This window comes from Idiotropiscis lumnitzeri, chromosome 18 (assembly GCF_059441095.1).
Source record: "Idiotropiscis lumnitzeri isolate Australia: NSW breed Sydney's pygmy pipehorse chromosome 18, RoL_Ilum_1.0, whole genome shotgun sequence".
Taxonomy (NCBI): Eukaryota; Metazoa; Chordata; class Actinopteri; order Syngnathiformes; family Syngnathidae; genus Idiotropiscis; species Idiotropiscis lumnitzeri.
The window spans coordinates 2,683,547-2,703,093 of NC_142408.1; the positions used below are offsets into that span (position 1 = coordinate 2,683,547).

At 40.5% G+C, this 19,547-nt stretch overlaps 2 protein-coding genes across 5 annotated transcripts in view; both read left to right on the forward strand.

The window, feature by feature from the left end:
• The window catches only part of txnl1 (thioredoxin-like 1), a 139,526-nt gene that overhangs the window by 19,341 nt on the left and 100,638 nt on the right, over positions 1-19,547 (forward strand). The gene's annotated exons all lie outside the window — the stretch shown is intronic.
• wdr7 (WD repeat domain 7) overlaps positions 1-19,547 on the forward strand; it is a 37,327-nt gene that overhangs the window by 15,461 nt on the left and 2,319 nt on the right. For all 4 annotated transcript variants that reach the window (XM_088281413.1, XM_088281416.1, XM_088281415.1 and 1 more), the window contains 10 exons: positions 124-242; positions 411-534; positions 4,052-4,165; positions 9,949-10,176; positions 13,460-13,646; positions 16,870-16,987; positions 17,055-17,204; positions 17,317-17,399; positions 17,490-17,589; positions 18,860-18,964. In XM_088281413.1, the coding sequence (XP_088137539.1) occupies positions 124-242; positions 411-534; positions 4,052-4,165; positions 9,949-10,176; positions 13,460-13,646; positions 16,870-16,987; positions 17,055-17,204; positions 17,317-17,399; positions 17,490-17,589; positions 18,860-18,964 (1,328 nt within the window). The remainder of the gene's footprint in view (positions 1-123; positions 243-410; positions 535-4,051; positions 4,166-9,948; positions 10,177-13,459; positions 13,647-16,869; positions 16,988-17,054; positions 17,205-17,316; positions 17,400-17,489; positions 17,590-18,859; positions 18,965-19,547) is intronic.

Sequence of the window (19,547 nt, forward strand, 5' to 3'; positions counted from 1 at the left end):
TGCATGAACAACTTGTCTTTTTTTGCGAGAACAATTGTGTGTTTTTTTTGGGGTTTTTTTTGTTTTGTTTTTCTTACACCTGCCAGTACAAATTCCACGAAATTACCGTGTGTATATTTGCAGGTTGGAGCCAGCTGGCAGCAATGCACTGTGTCATGCTCCCTGACCTCTTGGGCCTAGATAAGTTTCGTCCTCCACTGCTCGAAATGCTTGCGAGGAGATGGCAAGACCGCTGTCTGGAGGTAAAACATCAAAGATTGAACTGTGGCACCTTAAATTGCACTTCATTTGCGCCCGCCGGCTTAACGTCCTATTATACAAATGTCAGCGCCTCTATCTTCACACCACAACTGAAACTGTCCTTTTTTTAAAAAAAAAAATTTCGTTTTTTTTTTTTTTTTAAAACATAGGTACGAGAAGCAGCACAAGCTTTACTGTTAGCTGAGTTGAGAAGGATCGGCCAATCAGGACGTAAGGACACCATTGATTTGTGGGCTCCTTACCTGCCTCAATATGTGGACACAGTCAGCTCCCGTAAGTACTTGGACATTACATGGCATTAATTATTATTCTTGTTTTTACACGCAAATATATATATATATATATATATATATATTTTTTTTTTTTTTTTTTTCATTTATTTATTTATAAAAATTTATTTATTTATTGATGTATTTATTTATTTGTTTTTACACAGTATATCAAGCTTTTTTATATCGCCAACCTCCCCACAATATTAATGATAATTACCATATTGTGACAGTATCGTATCGTGAAATTGGGCTATGGTTCCGGATATCTCTCCATCCCTAATAGCATGTTGTTGCAGTAATCTAGTCTTTAGTGTAATGAATCCTTGCACAGAATTTAGCGGAACTACAATTTAGTCACATGAACCATGCAACCTATTCAATTTTCTTAAGATGGCTCCATCTTTTTTCGTGCTTGCTTTTACTTAGCATGGTGCCTACTGCATCAGTAGGCCTACATTATAACATTGGCTGTGTTTCTTTCTCTCTGCTGCCCCATGCATTTCCTAGCCCCCCCCCCCACTCCCCGCGTCCCTCTGTCTATAGTTAGACCTTATGATAGGAAGAAAGGTTGATTTCCGCCTTCTTTTTACTAGAAACAGCCTTCTAAAATACCATTCCTGTATGTGTGTATGTTTCCAGGAGTTGCCTTGTTGTTGCTGAGGATGCTGGGGGGGTTCTCAGGGGAACAGTTGCCATGGAAATGGGTACCAGTCAGTGTTGTGTTACCACAGCCGTACCGCAGGCGGGGGAGGTAGGGAAGTGATGGACGGGTGACCCCAGGGGAAGAGGGAGGACAGATGGGGGAGGGAACACAGAGGGCAAGATAGAGTGAGGTTATAGGGTCACTGAATTTGATCTATGCACAGCACAACAAGACTGACAGACCCCCCCCCAAAAAAAAATAGGTGGGTTCTTCTGGTCCCGGAAATCTGGGTTATTGGGAGAATGTCGAGTAATGATGATGCAGTGCAGGCGGCTTTCGGCTGGTTAAACTCCCGATATGTGTGTTTCTTAACACATTTTCATTCTATCAATAGTCTTTGACTCATCCTTTAGCTTTTAGTGCAAAGGGGATGTGAATGTATTTTTGTTTTCCTTGTGTCAGCACCTGCTAAGCCAAACATGCTACAAAGAAGTACAATAAAACATTGGTTGTTTCAAGTTTAATATTAATCACCAGCCCAAGAAAAATGAATCCACTTTTTGGCTTCTCTGCCCGACAATGGCAGTGAATGAGTTAAGGTGGACTGCTGGCGGAGGAGAGAATACCGAATAGAAGCCCAGGAGAGGTGGAGCAGGGCGAGAAGTGTTAACCTCAAATAACCGCCAATAATCCCACTCACTTCATTAAGCAACATCACCACCATTCTTCACACCTACACGCTCATGCACACGTGCAATTTGCCGCTCACAACTCTGTGTGCCAGCTGTTCCTTTGATCACTGAATAGTAATCACCGTAACCCCCAAACATCTGTTTTCCGCAATTTTGTTCACCTGCTGCTCTTCGTGGTGGTCATCCTTTTGTCTTGCGCGTGTTCATAAGTTGGAAAGGTTTCTTGGTGAAAAATCTTATCAATAAGATAACTCTTTCCACAATGAAGTGGAATCAGCCCCGCTGTAATTTTACAGAAAAGGAAGTATGTGTTTTGAATAGAGGAAGAGAGAGCAATAGACACAACGAAGTAGGAGGAAAAGGTCCAGGAGGTTAACAAGGCATGCTGGGAGCTATGTGTCATGGCTGACATGACAAGCTTGACCTTGGAGCAAGCTCCAATACCTTCTTCTCCCGCTCCCCTCCCATCCATCCTAACCCCCTCCCACCTTCAATCCTCCATTCTACCAAATATCACCCCCCCCCTTCTTCCTCCCGCAGCGTGTTTCAACTCTTTCATTCTCCAGCAGCTGACTTATAGATCATAGGCCTGGTTGGATGCGTTTTGTAACGATGTGAAAAGTAATGGTGTGGAAGTCCCAGTGGCAAGTGGTTCTGTATGTCAGATGGATGAAATGATCTTGCTCAAGATACAGCACCAGCTAAATATCTTTTGGTAGACCTCCAATAAGTGACTTTTTTTTTTTTTTAAATCATCAGAAAATTGCTTACCTAAGGAGACCATCTCCAACTGTTCTTGTGTTATATTAGGCAAAAAAAAAATGCTGAGACATTGATCTAAACATAAATTAAGAAGCCATCATTTTCCTTCTATTTCACAATTATGTGATCATTTTATCTTGGTCCAGCCCCAAAATTATAATAAATGAATGAATAAAAAAAAATTATTAAATAAATAAAGAAGTGATGGAATTAAAAGTGTCAGTGGTAGAAGACACAAACATATTCTATTTCTTTCTTAGATAATTTGGGGAAAGCCAACAACCACTATTTGATATTTTCTTTTTTTATAACTGAGTGCATACTAAGAGGATGTACTGGAATGTCCCTAGATTGCATTTAAAACTTGCGACAAATAATAAAAAAAATAAATAAAATAAAAAAACCTTTCTTTGTCAATACTAATTGTTCCACTGTGCTGACTCAGATTCCCAAACATGGAAAGATTGAGTTTCACATTATTTTTCTTTATTTATCTGTTGTGCATGCCAAGTACCGTGTGTTTCATGCCGGTAAAGATCGGTCCACCGATCGGTAATTAAATCCAGCGACTGTTCTGCCTTCATATCCGTTACACTGCAACAGTTGTGTTTGAATTAAATCCAATTACATCTTTATCACTTAAACGTTTGCACCAACGGGCTGTGTATCAACTTTCTGTCGGTCTGTGTTCGTGTTTGGAATCTTAAAGCTTTCCAAAGTCATAATGGAGAATCGCCAGCACTTTGTGTTTGTGCGTTAATTGGAACATGAACGAGTCTTAACTCGGACGAATCACTGTAATTAAAAGAACGGCGTAATTATTTAGTTTTTTTTTTCTCGAATATAACGTGATCACGTGCAGATGATATGTTAAAGGCACGGTCTACTTAAGCTCAAGTTGATTGCGTTGTTTTTCTGTTGGGTGAGATAACACAATTGTCTTGTATTATTTTTCAAATTCTTTCTACTTATCTGTCGTGTTGGTCTCATTTTGCTCAAATTAACATGTAGGAATGACGATTGTTTTCTTGCATGCTGTGTTGGGAGTGTCTGTGTGGATTTCATTAATGAATCTGTTTAACCCGAGATTAGCCCGGCATCACTTCAATTACCTTTTGTCGCTCCATTCATTAGGGAAGAATCATTCATTAGCCCAGCTAATGAAAGGCACCGTTAATTGGCGATGGAGCGATAAGAGTTTTAATGAAGGCACTAAGTGTAGCATGTATGTTTGTACTAGTGTGTGTGTGTGCTTCTATTAATTCTCTTGATTACGAGGGGGTCCAATAAACCTTTATTAGCTTCTTAACCAGGACAATAAGAATCAATGTGAAATCTCTTGTGATGAGAATGCTACCGGCAACACAAACTTTGATAATTCAGAGCCGTGCATTTTAACTAAGTGTGCTTCTATCTTATAGCTGGCACATCGGCTGAACCCTCAACTCCAGCCCCTCCCCCTCCTGAAGCTCCACCAATTGAGGTCAAGGCTCCTGAGGAGGAAATGGACGTGACTGATGATGACATAACTGCAGGTACTTCTAACGATGCAACTTTAACATTTTTGGACTTCTATATCCGTCAATGGCAGTGACATCACACATTGTGTGAGAAAATGTAACGGTTTCATCCTATCTTACCCACTGTTGCATAAACAATCAATTGCTGATTATTCACTTTAAATTTAGAAACATGCACATTTGTAGCGTTGCATAAATTTTCAGTTGTCTTATGACGTGTAAATATTTTTTGCGACACTAATAACCTCATACATCCAACCTTATTAACTTATTTAGAAAAGAAAAAAATGATTTGACACCTTTACGCTCGCAGCTTCCTTCCTTCCTACTTTTCTCCCCATCCTTCTCGCAGACCAATCAATATTACATACACAGCGAACAATTTGTCATTTTACACTGGTCATTCTTATTTTTTTTCCCCCTGTACTGACAGCAGTATTTTTCATTTTCTGTGCAGCATTAAATCTTTCAAATTGTTTCTTTAAAGTTTTCTTCTATTGAGGAAAATTGAAGAAAACTTCACTTTTGTCTTCACTCGTAATAAACTTAATGCCCGTCGTAATATTTGTTTTCCTTCTGAATTCAACATTATGTGGCAATGCTTGAATGCAGCGAAAGGCACAGATGCAAAAGATTAAAAACAGGAACTAGAAAAATAAATAAATAAAACAAACGCATACGTGGACTCACCTGTCTGCTTTCGTTGTCCTAAATAATTTCACGTGACGTCATGAGCATCAGTGGCATCGCTGCAAGCTCTCACATTGCACCTTAAGTGCTTTTTAGTAGTAACTTGTGATGGCTACCATCAGCATACATTAAAAATGTATGTGCATAATAGAAATTGGATCTAGTTGGAGAAATGGTCACGCATCCCGGCGACTGTCGAAGGGGAGAGAGAGTGAGGCATCAAACAGCGTTACAATTTCATTGTACACTTGGACGCAATTTTTCAACCCCATTTAAATCATGAGATCAGCGCAGTTGCCCCACACGAAAGAGAACGTTTCCTCCGTAAACTGAGAGCGTATCATGTCTCTGTCTCTGTTCAACACCTCATCACTCCAGCTCTGACACACGAGAACACGGTAAAAATATGAACACTCCTTCACGTTCCTCTTCTTTCAGGGATTCAGAATATATATTTTGATCAACATTTTCTAGACAGAGCCTTCCAGTGTAGATAATTCTAGTTAGTCTTCATTACTCCAAAAGCGGAACAGAACTGAAAAGGAAAAAAAAAATGGAATTCTTATCTCCTCTTTTTGTTTTCCCGTTTCCATCTTTCACCCCCCCCCGGAGAAAGGTTTGCGGCAGCACAAATAGAGGTCAGAGGTGAAAGGTCAGGCTGACCCTCACCTCTCGGTGTCATTAGCCCAGTTGTGATTCAGTTAGCCGAAACGCTAGCCTCCCCTGCTAATCTAATATCAGAGCCTGGAGGTTGTTTGGGTCAGCTCACATTTCTCTTGGACACAGATTGAATCTGCGCAGGGATGAATGTTTTGAGTGGTGACGCTAAACCCTCTCGATTTGTTTCTGACGATTGGCTTTGCGCAGTTTTTACACACTGTGACACATTTGTCATATTTTAGTTTTAAAAAATGTATTTAGGATTGTTGATCCCAAGGATACGCAACATTTCAATTAGGCACAGGCTATTCTGGTGACTCATTATTGCCTCTAGTGGAACAAAGTGGTATCATAATTAAGTGGCCTTGGTGCCTGGAAAGGTGCTGTATAAATTAATAATTGATGAATAAATAATAATAATAATTAATAATAATAATAATAGTTATGAAGGTTTTCAATTTTTTCAACTTGTCAATTTTTCATTTCGTAAGAGCCTTCGGATTTACAGAAATGCAAATATATTACTCCAGTCCTAAAGGCTTGAGACTGGCTCTCAATTAGCTGTGGAATAGATTTTAAAATGCTGCTACTGGTCTATAAATCACTGAATGGTTTGGTTCTTGAATACATGAAATAAATGCAGATTGAATGTAAACTCAGTCAGGATCTGAAGTCCCCAGACTCAGGTCAGGTGGTGGAGCCCTGAGTTCAAAGTAAACATGGCGAAGCTGCATTTTTAGCTGTTATGCTGCACACGAATGGAATAAGCTGCAAACTGAAGTGAAGTCGCCCCGAGTGTTTTAATCCGTCCCGCTGAATTTGAGAAAAATTAAATGAAAAAACCTTGTTCAGGTTTTATTTTCTAAATACTCTGGTTTTTCAAAGACATATATATTGTTGTAATGCTCTTGTTCACTTTCTTTTCAAATTAAATGTATTTTTTTTTCTCCCATGAGGCGAGGTGACCAAAACACTCCATCCATCTGCTCCTGTTGCAGAACCCATTGTGGCCCGCCAATCAAAAAGTTTGCCCACCCCTGGTCTAGAAATTAAAAAATTGTGGTTGTTCATTATTTAGTAGATTTTATTTTATTTTGGCAAGTTGGCAACAAGTCGGCAATGTTTGCCATATTTGTGGTGTTACTGGCGGACTTGTCCTTGTTTTTGATTACCGCCATCGGACCAAAAATGTTTTCTAATTTGGGGGCATCTCTATGTTTCCCGTGGCGCTGCGTCGCGATCGAAAGTCACCTCTTCCCGTCATACGTGGGGGTTTCTTCCGAGTACAGATTCTTGTCTGTCAGTCCTAAGACAATAAAATGCGTTTAACCTTTCGACTGACTTAGGCAGGTTCGAAGGGCAATAACCACTTTGGGCTTTCACATTGTTTTTCCTGTGGCCTTTTTTTTTTTCTTTATCATCTTAATTGTGTTTTCAATTATTTCCCAAGCTTTACTGTCTCCTGACATTCACTCGAAGGACACAGTGTATCCTTGACCAACAATTTATTCCATAGAGCAAGCACAGGAATTTTTTTTTTTCCGTGATTGTACCTTTCCGTCGTCTACTCTGTCTGCTCTTTGCGTTCTCCTTCTACCTGCTTTCGTTCTCACATCAGTTTCCTGCTGATATTGATCCCCTTCCCTGAGTCCCATGTGGTCAAATTTTACCAGCCTCCTATTGATTACCAATGGGTGCAGAGCCTTGGCGTAGGATTGGAGGTTGATAGGGTTACCACTTTTGAAGTGAGGTTCGGTAAGCTTGTTAGCATGAGTTCCCACTCGGGGTTCCTCAACAAGGATGATATTATCGTCATATGGCCATAAATTGTTATTTTCTACCATCGTTACGGTAAAGAAAACATAAAATGCATATTTTTCATGAGTCCATCCGTCTATTAATCCTTTACTTGCCCTGTCTCCCTCATATTCTCTGTTCATCTGACCTTAAAAAAAAATATTGTTGCATTAGATAATTTTCTTTCTCTTCAGGATAATGTTATTTAGCCAGGTACCTTCTTTTTTTCCTCCCCCACATTCCAATCCAGTGACGATTTAGCTTCTTCGTGCCCCGCTTTACTATATTGGGTTATGTTTGGGCGCAGGTTGACCAACAAATAGAATTTAGATACAATGTCATTACAATAGATCTTTCAGTCGTGAAGGAAGGAGATCGATGGCCTTCAAAAATCAATCATTCCTTCCACACGGGCGGAGAGACCGCAGGTAGGATGAGATTCACCCAACAACCGTCCGCAGACATCTCATTTCAGAAAGTTCAGAGCATCTGAGAGTCTTAAAAGGAAAAGCGTTTACATTATCAAAAAGTGTTTTTTCTTTTTGTTTTGTTTTGTTTTTTTAATTTTATTTATTTTTTTGCGCTAGCACTGGCCCAACTGTAAAGTTTGGAACCATCAAAAAATGTTGAATCTCTTTGAAGGTATATATATATATATATATATACAATCTGAATTTCCGAACTTTTTGGGGATTCTGGTTGGAAGTCTATCTCTAATTCTGTTATCTACTGGCCCAGTCTGGCCCAGGGAATGGATGCCATCTGTAATCCATTTATCAGAGCCAGCCGCTGGGCCCTTTTCCAAATGACAGCTGGCCTTTTAGCAATCTCATTATAAAAAACACCAGGATATAGTATGAAAATATGGGGGAAGGGGGTTTTGAGGGTCTGAAAAATTGAGTAACTAACAAACAGTGGACAAATGACTCAGCCATGTTTTTTTTTTTTTTTGAACCACTGGATGACATATTTTCAATGGGCATTTTCGCGCCTTTGAAATGTTTATTGTTTGAATATTCACACGTCGTCGTGATTAGTCGACTCATCTTGGCAGCCCTGATGTGGAGTTAAGGTTTGATCAGATCCAAATTTCTTGAATTTAATGGATTCATTTTGACGTGAGTTTTTAGTTGAAACTGAAATGTGAATCAAATAATCACCAATGATATGCTTGCCTTTGCTGGCTTGGGATATCTGGACGCGATAAACTTCCCTGTGACCAATCAGAAGTAATTGTTGCTTTAGGCCTGCACTGCGAGGTTTTTCTCATGATCCTCGGAGTTCATTTTGCCTTTAGCGTCGTAGTCATCTGCAATTTGAAATGCTTTTATTTATTTTACTGATTTTTTTTTTCCCATGAATTTCAGGAGGTTGCTTTCTGCTCAACTCTGAAAATGAAATTCATTGTTTTATCAGCTAAAAAAAAAGCCTTTAAAAATTCTCAACATGATTATGATCCACGAGTTTTGATTAACAGTTTCCAGAATCATGTGGCATGAACAAATCCCGGAAGGTCAACAGCAAGACCTCACAGTGGCTACCTCTCTTCTTTGTATGTTCCTCTTCCAACCTCCTGCTGCTCGTGTGCGAGGGAGGACGGAGGGTGGAGTGTGGGTGGGTGTGGTTAGCGTGCGCTTTGTTCCCTGCAATCTAAATGAGTTGCAGTGATTTGTTCACTCAGCCAAAGACAGAGAATATCAGAAATAAAAACCTGACGTGTTGGTGGCAAGAGACAATTGCATTCACTATTTATCGCCCTCTCTCGTGCTTTTGCTCTGACTCGCTCTCTCTCTCTCGCACACGCACGATGTATATGCTGCTTTTATTGGGCTTGTGAGCTTTTTAACTATGTGTGTAAGGAGCTCTCATCTCCTCCTGTGATTTTGCCACACACACAATTTTCATGAGGCCGCTGCTGTTGCAGTTCCCCGCTGCGCCCGTTCTGTTAGAAACTGTACGCACATACACACAAGGTTCTTTTTCGCCGTTTGTCAACACAGTGGGGGCACACACAAATACTCAATAGACAGAATTGGCAAAGGTGTGTCCAAAAAAAAAAAAAAAAAAGCAGACAGAGCTCTCAAAATGACTGTGTAACAAAAGGCTTTCAGTTGAACAATAAGGCGTGTGCTTGCATTTGTTGGCTGGAAAGAAATTCCCCGACAATAGATGTACTGTGTGCCTTTTTATTATTATTTTTTTTTTTAACACATTTCGTAGCAAGAAGGATTAGAGAATTGTAACAATAGCTGCCACAAAGTCCGCCTCATAAAATGTTGTCACCATTTTTGCTTTTTGGCTTGGTTTCATTATGGAAATGAGTGTTTGGTATCCAAAAGTTGCAAGAGATTTAAAGCATTTGTCAAATTAAAAAAATAAAAACGTTAGTTGCTCAATATGGTAATGACCATGAATAACCCGACTGTATCTTATTGTTTGTAATATTTCACACAGTTTTTAGTCATTTCTATACAATTTGTCTGTAGTCTCCAAGAAAAGAATTGTGATTATAAAATTTTTTATTTGAAGCCAAATATATCTTAAATTGTAAATCAATGCACCTAACATCTAATATTAAGTCTGCTCAATTTCCAAAAGTCAGACGTTTGCCTCGAAACGCTTGCTAAATTGTCTTTGTCTCTGTGTACAAGGCTGCCTGTCCAACCTGCCCCCAAATGCCAAGAAGATCTCCAATTCGTATGAGGAGCGTCGCAAACAGGCCACCGCCATCGTGTTGCTGGGTGTCATCGGGGCCGAGTTTGGGGCTGAGATTGAACCTCCAAAAGGTGCAGCACGTACTCGGGCCGGCGGGCAGGCGCCTGAAGGCTTTGGGCCAACCAGTGGCGGTTCCTCAAACTACTCCCTGGCAAGACACACATGTAAGTAACGCAGACCATAAAAATGATTAGTGTGAGGATAAGCTCTTTGAAAGTTACCGTTCTTATTTAGCCCTTGGATACAACAATCACAAGTTTAGCCGCAATTTGAACAAATTTATGTGAACTCACCTGCTACCATTGACGGCTAAAGACGTCAAAGATCCATTTTTTATGTCTTTGCTGGTAGGGAATGAGTTAAGTTGGTACTTGCAGCGGAGAAAACGTGAACTATGCTGAAATTCAACCGCAATCTATGCCGTGATGCGGGTCAAACTTCGAACAACACAATCACAATTTGGTCACAGATGTAGTCCTGATGGCGAAAAGAAAACACACTTGGATTAAAGTTGAAGGAGGGAGAGTTGAGATTGATTTTAATCTGCCAACCTTGACTCTTTAAAGAGCTTGGCGCTAAACACACACACACACACACACACTGATTGATCTGAGCCTGTGCCACATGGCGCCGACGGCACTTGAGCCTCAGCGGGCATCAAACCTGCACTAAGCAGAGGCGCTCTTCCATCCTGCTTCGCCTGAGCTCTGATTGGTTGTCTCTGGGGGCATCCACCCAGAAACGGTGCCTGTCTCCTCACTGATAGGCTGTAATCCGTGGTGATTTTAACACAGTGGGTAGTTAACTCACCTGCGGAGCTTCAGCACTTGCGGTACATAAACCCTCGAAAAAATCTCGTCCTTCCGTAATATGGCGCGGTCGATTAACCGTGTGACTCTGCGACTTCCATTGTTTTGGTTAATACAAATCAGCCCACAATAGCGAATACATTTTACAGCTGCAATTCCGCAGGCAACACAACATGAAATGAAAATATATGAATTCTATGAAATTTAAAAAAAACTGTTTGAAATTATACATTGCACAGACGCATACCTCGCGCCGCATATCGAGGGTGTTACGGGAAATCTATCCAAGGCTGCCGCTACATATGTAAGATATTTCACGTAAATTTGTTTTCTCTATTTTTATTCAGGTCTCCTCAGTAGTTTTAGCCTCATTCGATCGGTCTGTCTTTCAGCCTATTCTCATTCGGTCTATTGTTTTTCTCTCTCCGTCCACCCCATCTCGTACGTCACCTTGTCTCTGTCATGAAATTGAAAGATGGATTGGTGGTGTTGGTCTACACTGCTGGGTGTGTTTGTGTGTGTGTGTGTGTGTGTGTGATAAATGGGAGCTGTCTACCCCGAGAGAAGGTGGGTACAGTAGTCTACACGGCAGTGTATGGATTTATGTTTTCATATGGTGAGAGAAGAAATGTAGAGGATGGAGGGGGAAATTGAGCCTAGGCTGGAAGGAATGACGGACAGATGATGACAAAGGAATGGTTGGACGGGATAAAAGAGACAAACTGTCCATCGCGTTCTTTCTCTGGACAATTATCTCCGCCGTAAATGTCAAAATACTGCAAGTCCCCACAGGGGTTCATTCATCATGAATGGTGGCATTTTGAAACATTCATGAGAGCTGAGTGGAAATTGAGGTTTTTCTTTCTTTTGTTGTTTTGTTCTATAGCACTGCGCTCGAAAACGGTTTTATGAAAAATGTAAAATTGTAATTACATTGTAATTACATTGTAACTACTTCATATGTGAATTGTAGGCCAAGACCTTCACTCTTTGCAGTCATTCCGATCGAGCCTTTATCCACTAAGTCCTTTACATTGATTTACCTTCACTCAAGTAACGGATGAAAACAGGATGGAAGTTGGAGGAAAGAAAGTAGAAGCCTTGTTGTGTAGGCCGTTAATTCAGCCCTGTAAATTGAAATGTAGCAATCTGTTGCTATTTCACACTCTCTTAGACTCTTTCACTCCTTCTTTCCTCCCTTTGGCTTTGTCTGTTTCCTCCTACCAAACTCCTGCTCTAATTACCCACTCGGTGTTAATGTGACATGTTTACTACTCTAACGAACAGCCCATTATGGCCGACTGATGCTTTGTCAATAGATATTGAGTCATTTGAATGTGGAGCCTTCCTTTAAATAAAGATGTCCGCCGAGAGAAATGGACCTCAGTGGAGACCACTCTCACTTTTTCTTCACTGTTCGGAGAAGAGCTGTAATTGAGTCTCACGTCTAATTTTATTTGTCTTTAAACAACAGGGAAAAAATGCTGCAAAGTGAAAGTCAGCTTAAACTTCATCACAATCAAAACTTTCATCAATGACCTCTGACCTGTGTTTGTCGTGGAATGAATCTTTTTTTTGTTTGTTTGTTTGTTTCACTATGAGAAAAACATCTGCATACATATTCTCATCAGGAATTTGACTTTTACCCTATGACCCCCCCGCGCCCCCCCCCCCCCCCCACATCACACTCCTCCCCTAAAGGCCTCCTACACAGTCACCCATCCAGTTTATACACTGGTTATCAGTTTATGTGAAACTAATCGCTCTCTGGAGCTCACATTGATTTGCTGTCAGAAGCAGGAGAACAATTAAGTTAGCAAATGAATGTTTGCATATTTTACACGCCGACTACATGGCCATTCAACAAAATCGCTTGTTGTGGAAAGAGTGTTTCAGTTTTGCTTTTATTGTTTCATATTTTTTCAATTAGGTATTGCAAGATTAGGCTGGTCTTTATCTCACCAGTTGTCAACAAGTCGCAAATAACCAAGAAGTTATTAGCGCCCACTAACTACAAATTAAATGTTAATGAATGGGAATGGCTCAAATAAAGAAGCTCGGTTGAAGATACACATGTTCAAATGTTTTCTGTTCACATTTACCAGGTTCCGGTGCCTCTCTCTCTGTCATATTTGCTGAGGCTCTGGGTTCCACTGGGCAAGATCTAGTCACCTGGGAGATAGCCAAGTGGGGGTGGCTGATGTGTGTTTGGGGGGGAGGGGGACGTTATTGCGGGCTGGAGGATATTTTTTGGAGTCTTAATGGTCAGCGGGTCCCCACAGAGGCTGGCTCAAATGTCAGGTCAGCTATGAAATGACCTCCATCTCACTCACTTGCTTCAACCTGTGTGGGGCGCACCTCCATTTAATCGTAATCAATTTATCCTTCTTCAATTATAAAAATGTTATTATTATTATTGCAGAATTCATGACGGTTGTAATGTACATATTGTGGCCTTTTGTGACGTCACATCTCGCCACCGAGGCTCTCCGATGGCCTGATTAAGGGAAGCCTTCATGATAATCGCTGTTACACACCTTTGTTTGTTTGTTTAGAAATGATACTAATATAAATCATAAAATGCCAACAAATTGTATTCATGAATGAAATATTAATTGTAAATGTTTGACTGTCTCAGGTAAGGCACTGACCTTCCTGCTGCTCCAGCCCCCCAGCCCAAAGCTGCCACCGCACAGCACGATCCGTCGCACCGCCATCGATCTGATCGGCCGAGGCTTCACCGTGTGGGAGCCGTACATGGACGTGTCCGCGGTGCTCATGGGACTGCTGGAGCTCTGTGCCGATGCTGAGAAACAGCTGGCCAAGTGAGTCCTTGTGCCCAAACATTTAAATCTACTTTTTATTTTATTTTATTTTTTATTTTTTTTGTCACATGCGGATGAAAATTGCAGAAATTTCCCTTGATCAACTTTAGGGAAAATTAATGAACTCATTTAATCCCGGAAATGTTCACTATCGGAAAGCCCTCAATTCCAGCGTTTTTCTGGATTTTGACTGATTTTGCGAGGCCAACAGAATAATCCTATAAAAACACGGAGCAAGGACGCCAAAACAAAACAAAATGCTAAGACGTATAAATACGTCTTTGGGAGGCAGGAACTGCATTTTTTGAAAACGTATATGTATGTCTTATGGATTGAATGAGTTCGCTTTCTCATGCAGCAACAAAACATATAGTTAAAAGCTCCACACAAACGTAACGCATCACTTGAGCCGACGCTAAAAAATGGCATCTAGACTTTAATCGGATCTCAGGACATTACCGTGATGTTGCATCGTCTGCATTGCGCTGACATGTCAGCCATTTTCTGTGTTCGTCCGTCTTCGTTAAATGACCACTTCCTAAAATGATGCACATGCCTTTATGTTCAAGGAAATATTTTTTTTCTCAAGCCAGCATCCATCGGTCATTGTTGCCCCCCGTCTGTTCCATATAATCCGGAATTTTTGTGGCGCCGAGAGATGATTAGTAGCTAGGATGTCAGTCATACAAGCTCAAGCTGGCAGGTTTTGTTAAGTCACTCTGGCTTCCTTCTCCATTCTACAAATATGCCTCGAAGGCTAATTGAAGACTCCAAATTGTCGTGCGGTGTGAATGTGAGTGGGAATGGTTGTTTATTGCTGGAGAGGCTAAGCGATAAAAAAAAAAAAAAAATTTACATTTCCATTCGGAGAGAGAATGCATTTCACTGAGCTTGTCTGGTGGATCATACATGAGATAACTGAGTGTGTCCGAAATCGCTGTAGTCTGCATGAAGTGATTTTGTTAAAGCTGAAACCCGAGACGGGCTCGTCTCATTTCATGAGTACGGATATGTCTGTTCTCTGTTGGCTGTGTGTTTACGTGTCCGTAAAGGAGGAAGGAATAAACACAATTCAGTTTTTTTTTTTGAGAGGCAGGATATGATGGCACTGCTTTGATTACTCACACAATTCCCGTAGTTTAAGTAGGGAAAGAAGAAGGCAGCACATGAGAAGTTGAATGTGTAACAGGCTGAAAGGAGGTGTGTGTGTGTGTGTGTGTGTGTGTGCGCACAGAGGCTTGTATTTCCATGCAGCTGAATTGCAGCGAGGCTCTTTGTCCGTGTTGCACACGACTAGCCATCAATACACTCCTTACAGAGCGCCTTGTGTGAGTGTGTGAGTGAAAGTGATAATCCTTTTTGCAATTCGTGCAAAATGGGAAAAACCCCCGTGGTGGAAGGGGCATTTTGTACATTTTCAATGCCAGGCCACTTCATTCATTTCTTTAAAAAAAAAAAAAAAAAATTAAAAAAAAAAAGAGAGCAAGAGAGGGAAACGAACTTGAAACGGAAGGAAATTCTTAAAAAAAAATTTTTTTAAAGTATATTGGAAATTTTATTATCTGCAAAAAAAAAAATCTGGTTCCATTCATGTTTTTGAATTCATGTGCTTTACAACCTTGCCGGTCATCACTCCATGTCAGGTTTGTAGGCTAATCTTGATGCTTTGTCGATTTTGAATCGCATCAACTGACCTTAAAATAGATTCAAATAAAAACCTCCAATACTTGTCAAATTCAACATTTACACGTCTCGTCTCATTTGGGGTTAATTGACTTGTTTTTCCCGCCAAATATTTCAACATCAGTACAGTTGATTTTGTCATCGTGTTTGTTTGCCACACTAAAAAGTTGCACCCTCTAATTTTCGTCAGATTTCCTCCGAAAGTCAAATCCATGTGGTGTTGATTTCTGCTTGCAGTGACTCACACAATGTGACTGATGTTATTAGCTCCTTTCTCACACATAACAATCAATATCTTCCTTTTATCACTGTGTGTGCGTGTGCGCGTGTGTGTGTGTGTGTGTGTGTGTGTTTGTATTTGGGGGGGGGCTCATTATTGAGTGGATAATCTCAGTGTTGTATTGACGATTAAAGCACAAAGCAAGCTGGTTCTTCCTTTGAACTCGAGTAAAATGGTACTTTAATATAATTCCGATACATTCGAGCGAAGAATTGTCCGTGCCAAGTATGAACATCATTGCTTCACCCTTCACTTTACTCCTTCGAGTAATCATGTCAACGGGTTGTTCTGGTTTTCATTGGCATGTTTTATAAATATTCTCGTATAGCCGTACTAAATGAATCTGAAAATAATGAATGAAAAATTTGGATGATCATGATGGCAAAATTCGAATCGTGTTCTTGTGCCTTCGGTGCTGTTGTGTGATGCCATCGACATCTCCGCTGCAAAATCCAGTTAATTTCCGTTCCTTAAAAAAAGCCTGCAAAAAACCGTTTGCACTTAAAAAAAACAAGTCAAGAAAATGAATTCATTTTAGTTGAACTTACGAGCTCTTCGTCCAGTTTAACGACGGTTGCTCACCTTTACAATGAGCATTATCGCCCCCTACTGACCCGGTTGGGAAATAGATCCGGCGTGAATGAGTATGGTTGCTGATTTTAACTCTAAACTAAGTAATCTCCACTCAAGACGCAAAGTACTTTTCATTTTTAAGCATGCAAGTGATTGTTGCTTCATAAATACCCGTCATAAAGGCATATTTTTGATAACCTAGGAAAGTGAACTCATGTTAGCACGTCAGGGCAACGACTGGATTTTACACTGTAGTGTCCACGTGTGTGTGTATGCGTGTGTGTGAGGGACCCAACGATAATGATAATTGCGATGATTTCATTCCATGTACTTAATGTTGGTCATTAACCTCATTGGTTTTCTGTACAATGAGCTCGCCGCACTCCTGCCTTATATCAACATGTTGACCGTTTCCAATTACAGCCGACACTATAAATGAAATGAAACATTTCAGCATTGCTGATTTATTGCTAATATATTACCCGCGTTAATCTGGGGCTGTGATCTGTAATCAGGGGAGATGAATCGCGCAAGTCACCACCTCGCTCTCTTTTGCACTCTTTCAAGCCCTCCCTGGCTCGCTCATTTGTAAACAAGGCATTGCATCTCAATGAAGATGAAAAAAAAATATCTGTGCCAGTCTTACAATTTCAATCAAAACTCCTCTTCTTCTCTCTCCATCTGTAGCATTACGATGGGTTTGCCGCTCAACCCACCCGCAGATTCGGCTCGCTCGGCTCGTCACGCCCTCTCTCTTATTGCGACTGCCCGGCCGCCGGCCTTCATCACCACCATCGCAAGAGAGGTGAGACCAAATGAAATTTCTTTGACTAACGTTTTATATCGACGTGATCATTTTCTTATTTCCGCAGGTCCATCGATACAACGCAGCCCAGGCCAACTCTCAGTCGCAGCAGAACGTCCACACCACCACTCTGGCGCGAGCCAAGACTGAAATATTGAGAGTGATCGACATCCTGATTGAGAAGATGCCTGGAGATGTTGTCGACTTGCTTGTCGAGGTAATCATATTGGGCAGTTTTCACACTTCCTGGTTGCCGTCGCCAATGTGATAGCTTACTTAGGCACCCAGCTCGTCAATAACGAAGCCCTTCCACCCCATCTTCTCATCAGGTGATGGATATCATCATGTACTGTATTGAAGGATCTCTGGTTAAGAAAAAAGGGCTGCAAGAGTGTTTTCCTGCCATTTGCAAGTAAGTTAGACGGCCGGGAGTGAACAAACTCCAACGCATTTGTTTCAGTGTCATATTTGGGGTCTTGAAGTTTATTTGGAAACGCTTCAGGTTCTACATGGTGGGTTACTGCGACCGCAGTCATCGCATTGCTGTCGGAGCTCGTCAAGGTTCGGTGGCCCTCTACGATGTCCGCACTGGGAAATGCCAGGTACGTTCCTGACGACGCGCAATTACTTGCAGATCATAAAAAAAATGAAGATTCAATATCCTTTCAAGCTTCCACGACTCGGCACGTTATCCATATATTCCTCCATCGTGAAGGTCTTGGCCTTCAATTCACATATGAAGTAATTACAATGTAATTACAATTTTACATTTTTTTATAAAACCGTTTTCCAGCGCAGTGCTATAGAACAAAACAACAAAAGAAAAAAAAAACTCAATTTCCACCCCAAGTGAAATGCGCTATATAAATAAAGTCGGATTGTATCGGGTAATAAAATAATTTTAGAAAAAATCTCCGTGAGTTCAAGGGCTTCAATTTTGACAGCACACAATTGAACACGTAGAATTGGTGACGGGAAGAAGCTATGGAAACATTGGGATCGGGATGTTGACTAAAAAGCAGGCAGTGGAAACCCGAGACTGAAAAATGAAAAGATTGGCGGAAAAAAATGATTTAGAGGGTTTGAAAAGACTGAGATTGGGTTTGATGGCTGGGAAAAAAAAATCGAATAATTCAGCCAACACAACAGGGATACAATATAAGGGAGAGAACCAAGTGAAATATAAGATTTTCATTTCATTGCGGTATTCTATTTTTCTTCATTGAAACCACAGATGGGCTATAATTTCAGGGTGTTGGGCGCCCAAGGCGACGTTCCTTAATCTCATCTGCTGGTGAGCGTTTCTAATCCCACTCACGGGCAATGTCGGGATGGAGATTTCTGCGAGGGCCTTTATTGTGTTACACACCTTTCATCTGGCGGGACACTTTATTTGGTTACACACACTGCAGCGTTGCTTGATTTGGTCGCGCGACTTCTGGTGGCGATGGCAGCATCTGTTGGACCCCGAAGCTGCTCCTCACCTGATGGAATTATCTCGCTCAAAGCAAACACTTACTGTCAAGAAAAATCCAGAGGTTTTTTTTTTTTGGTTTTTTTTTGGCGTTTGTCGCAATGAAGTTTCAACAAGGACCAACATTTGTTCTTCGCCGTATCTTTATTTTCACAAAATAGAATTTATTGAAGTGTGAAGTCGAGATGTTGTGACATCAACCGAAATACAAAGAAATTATTTGCAAACTTAAAAAAATAATAATAATAAATGAATAAATGAATTAATTAATAAATAAATAAAGTAATCACTGTTACCTGGTTTCTTTATTTGATATTCCGTCCGGCACCTCGGCACAAACGGCGCATCAAATTGCGCGTCCACTGTTAACTGTGACTTCCTTTTCTATTTGGATGTAGAACATCCATGGTCATAAGGGCCCGATTACAGCGGTGTCATTTGCCCCTGATGGCCGTTACCTGGCAACCTACTCCAACGCTGACAGTCACATCTCCTTCTGGCAGGTAAATAACTTTGCTTTCTTATTCCTTGCACATGTAAAAAAAAAAAAAAAAAAAAAAAAATTATTTTATTTTATGCCCTAAAATATAGATCCATCTATCAAAATCTTTTATAATTGCATGGTAATAAAATAATTTTCCCAAAAAAGTGACTTAACTCATTAGTTTAAACGCTAAACATTATGCAATATTAATCAGGTCACTCCTTTGTAAAAAAATAAATAAATAAATAAATATGTCAACTTACTCTCTTTTTTGGGCAAACCATCGCTGTCTCTTTTTTTTTCTCATCCCATACATTCAACAGAAATTTATCAATTATGACAGCTCTGTCACCTGTTTGATTTCGTCACCTTTGCACCTCACACTCCATGAATGCTGCATCCAGTCCTTACAAGTCACGATAATAGCTTTTTTTCTTTTTATGTATTTATTTATTTATTTTTTATGGGACCTGAGAATAAACAATAAGTCTTTGGGCAAGCGCAAAAAACAAAAAAATAACAAGATGATGTACATTATGTGTGTGTGTTTGAGGGAGACTCAGAGAAGATGATTTATTTCAAAATATTGCCATTTAGTAAAG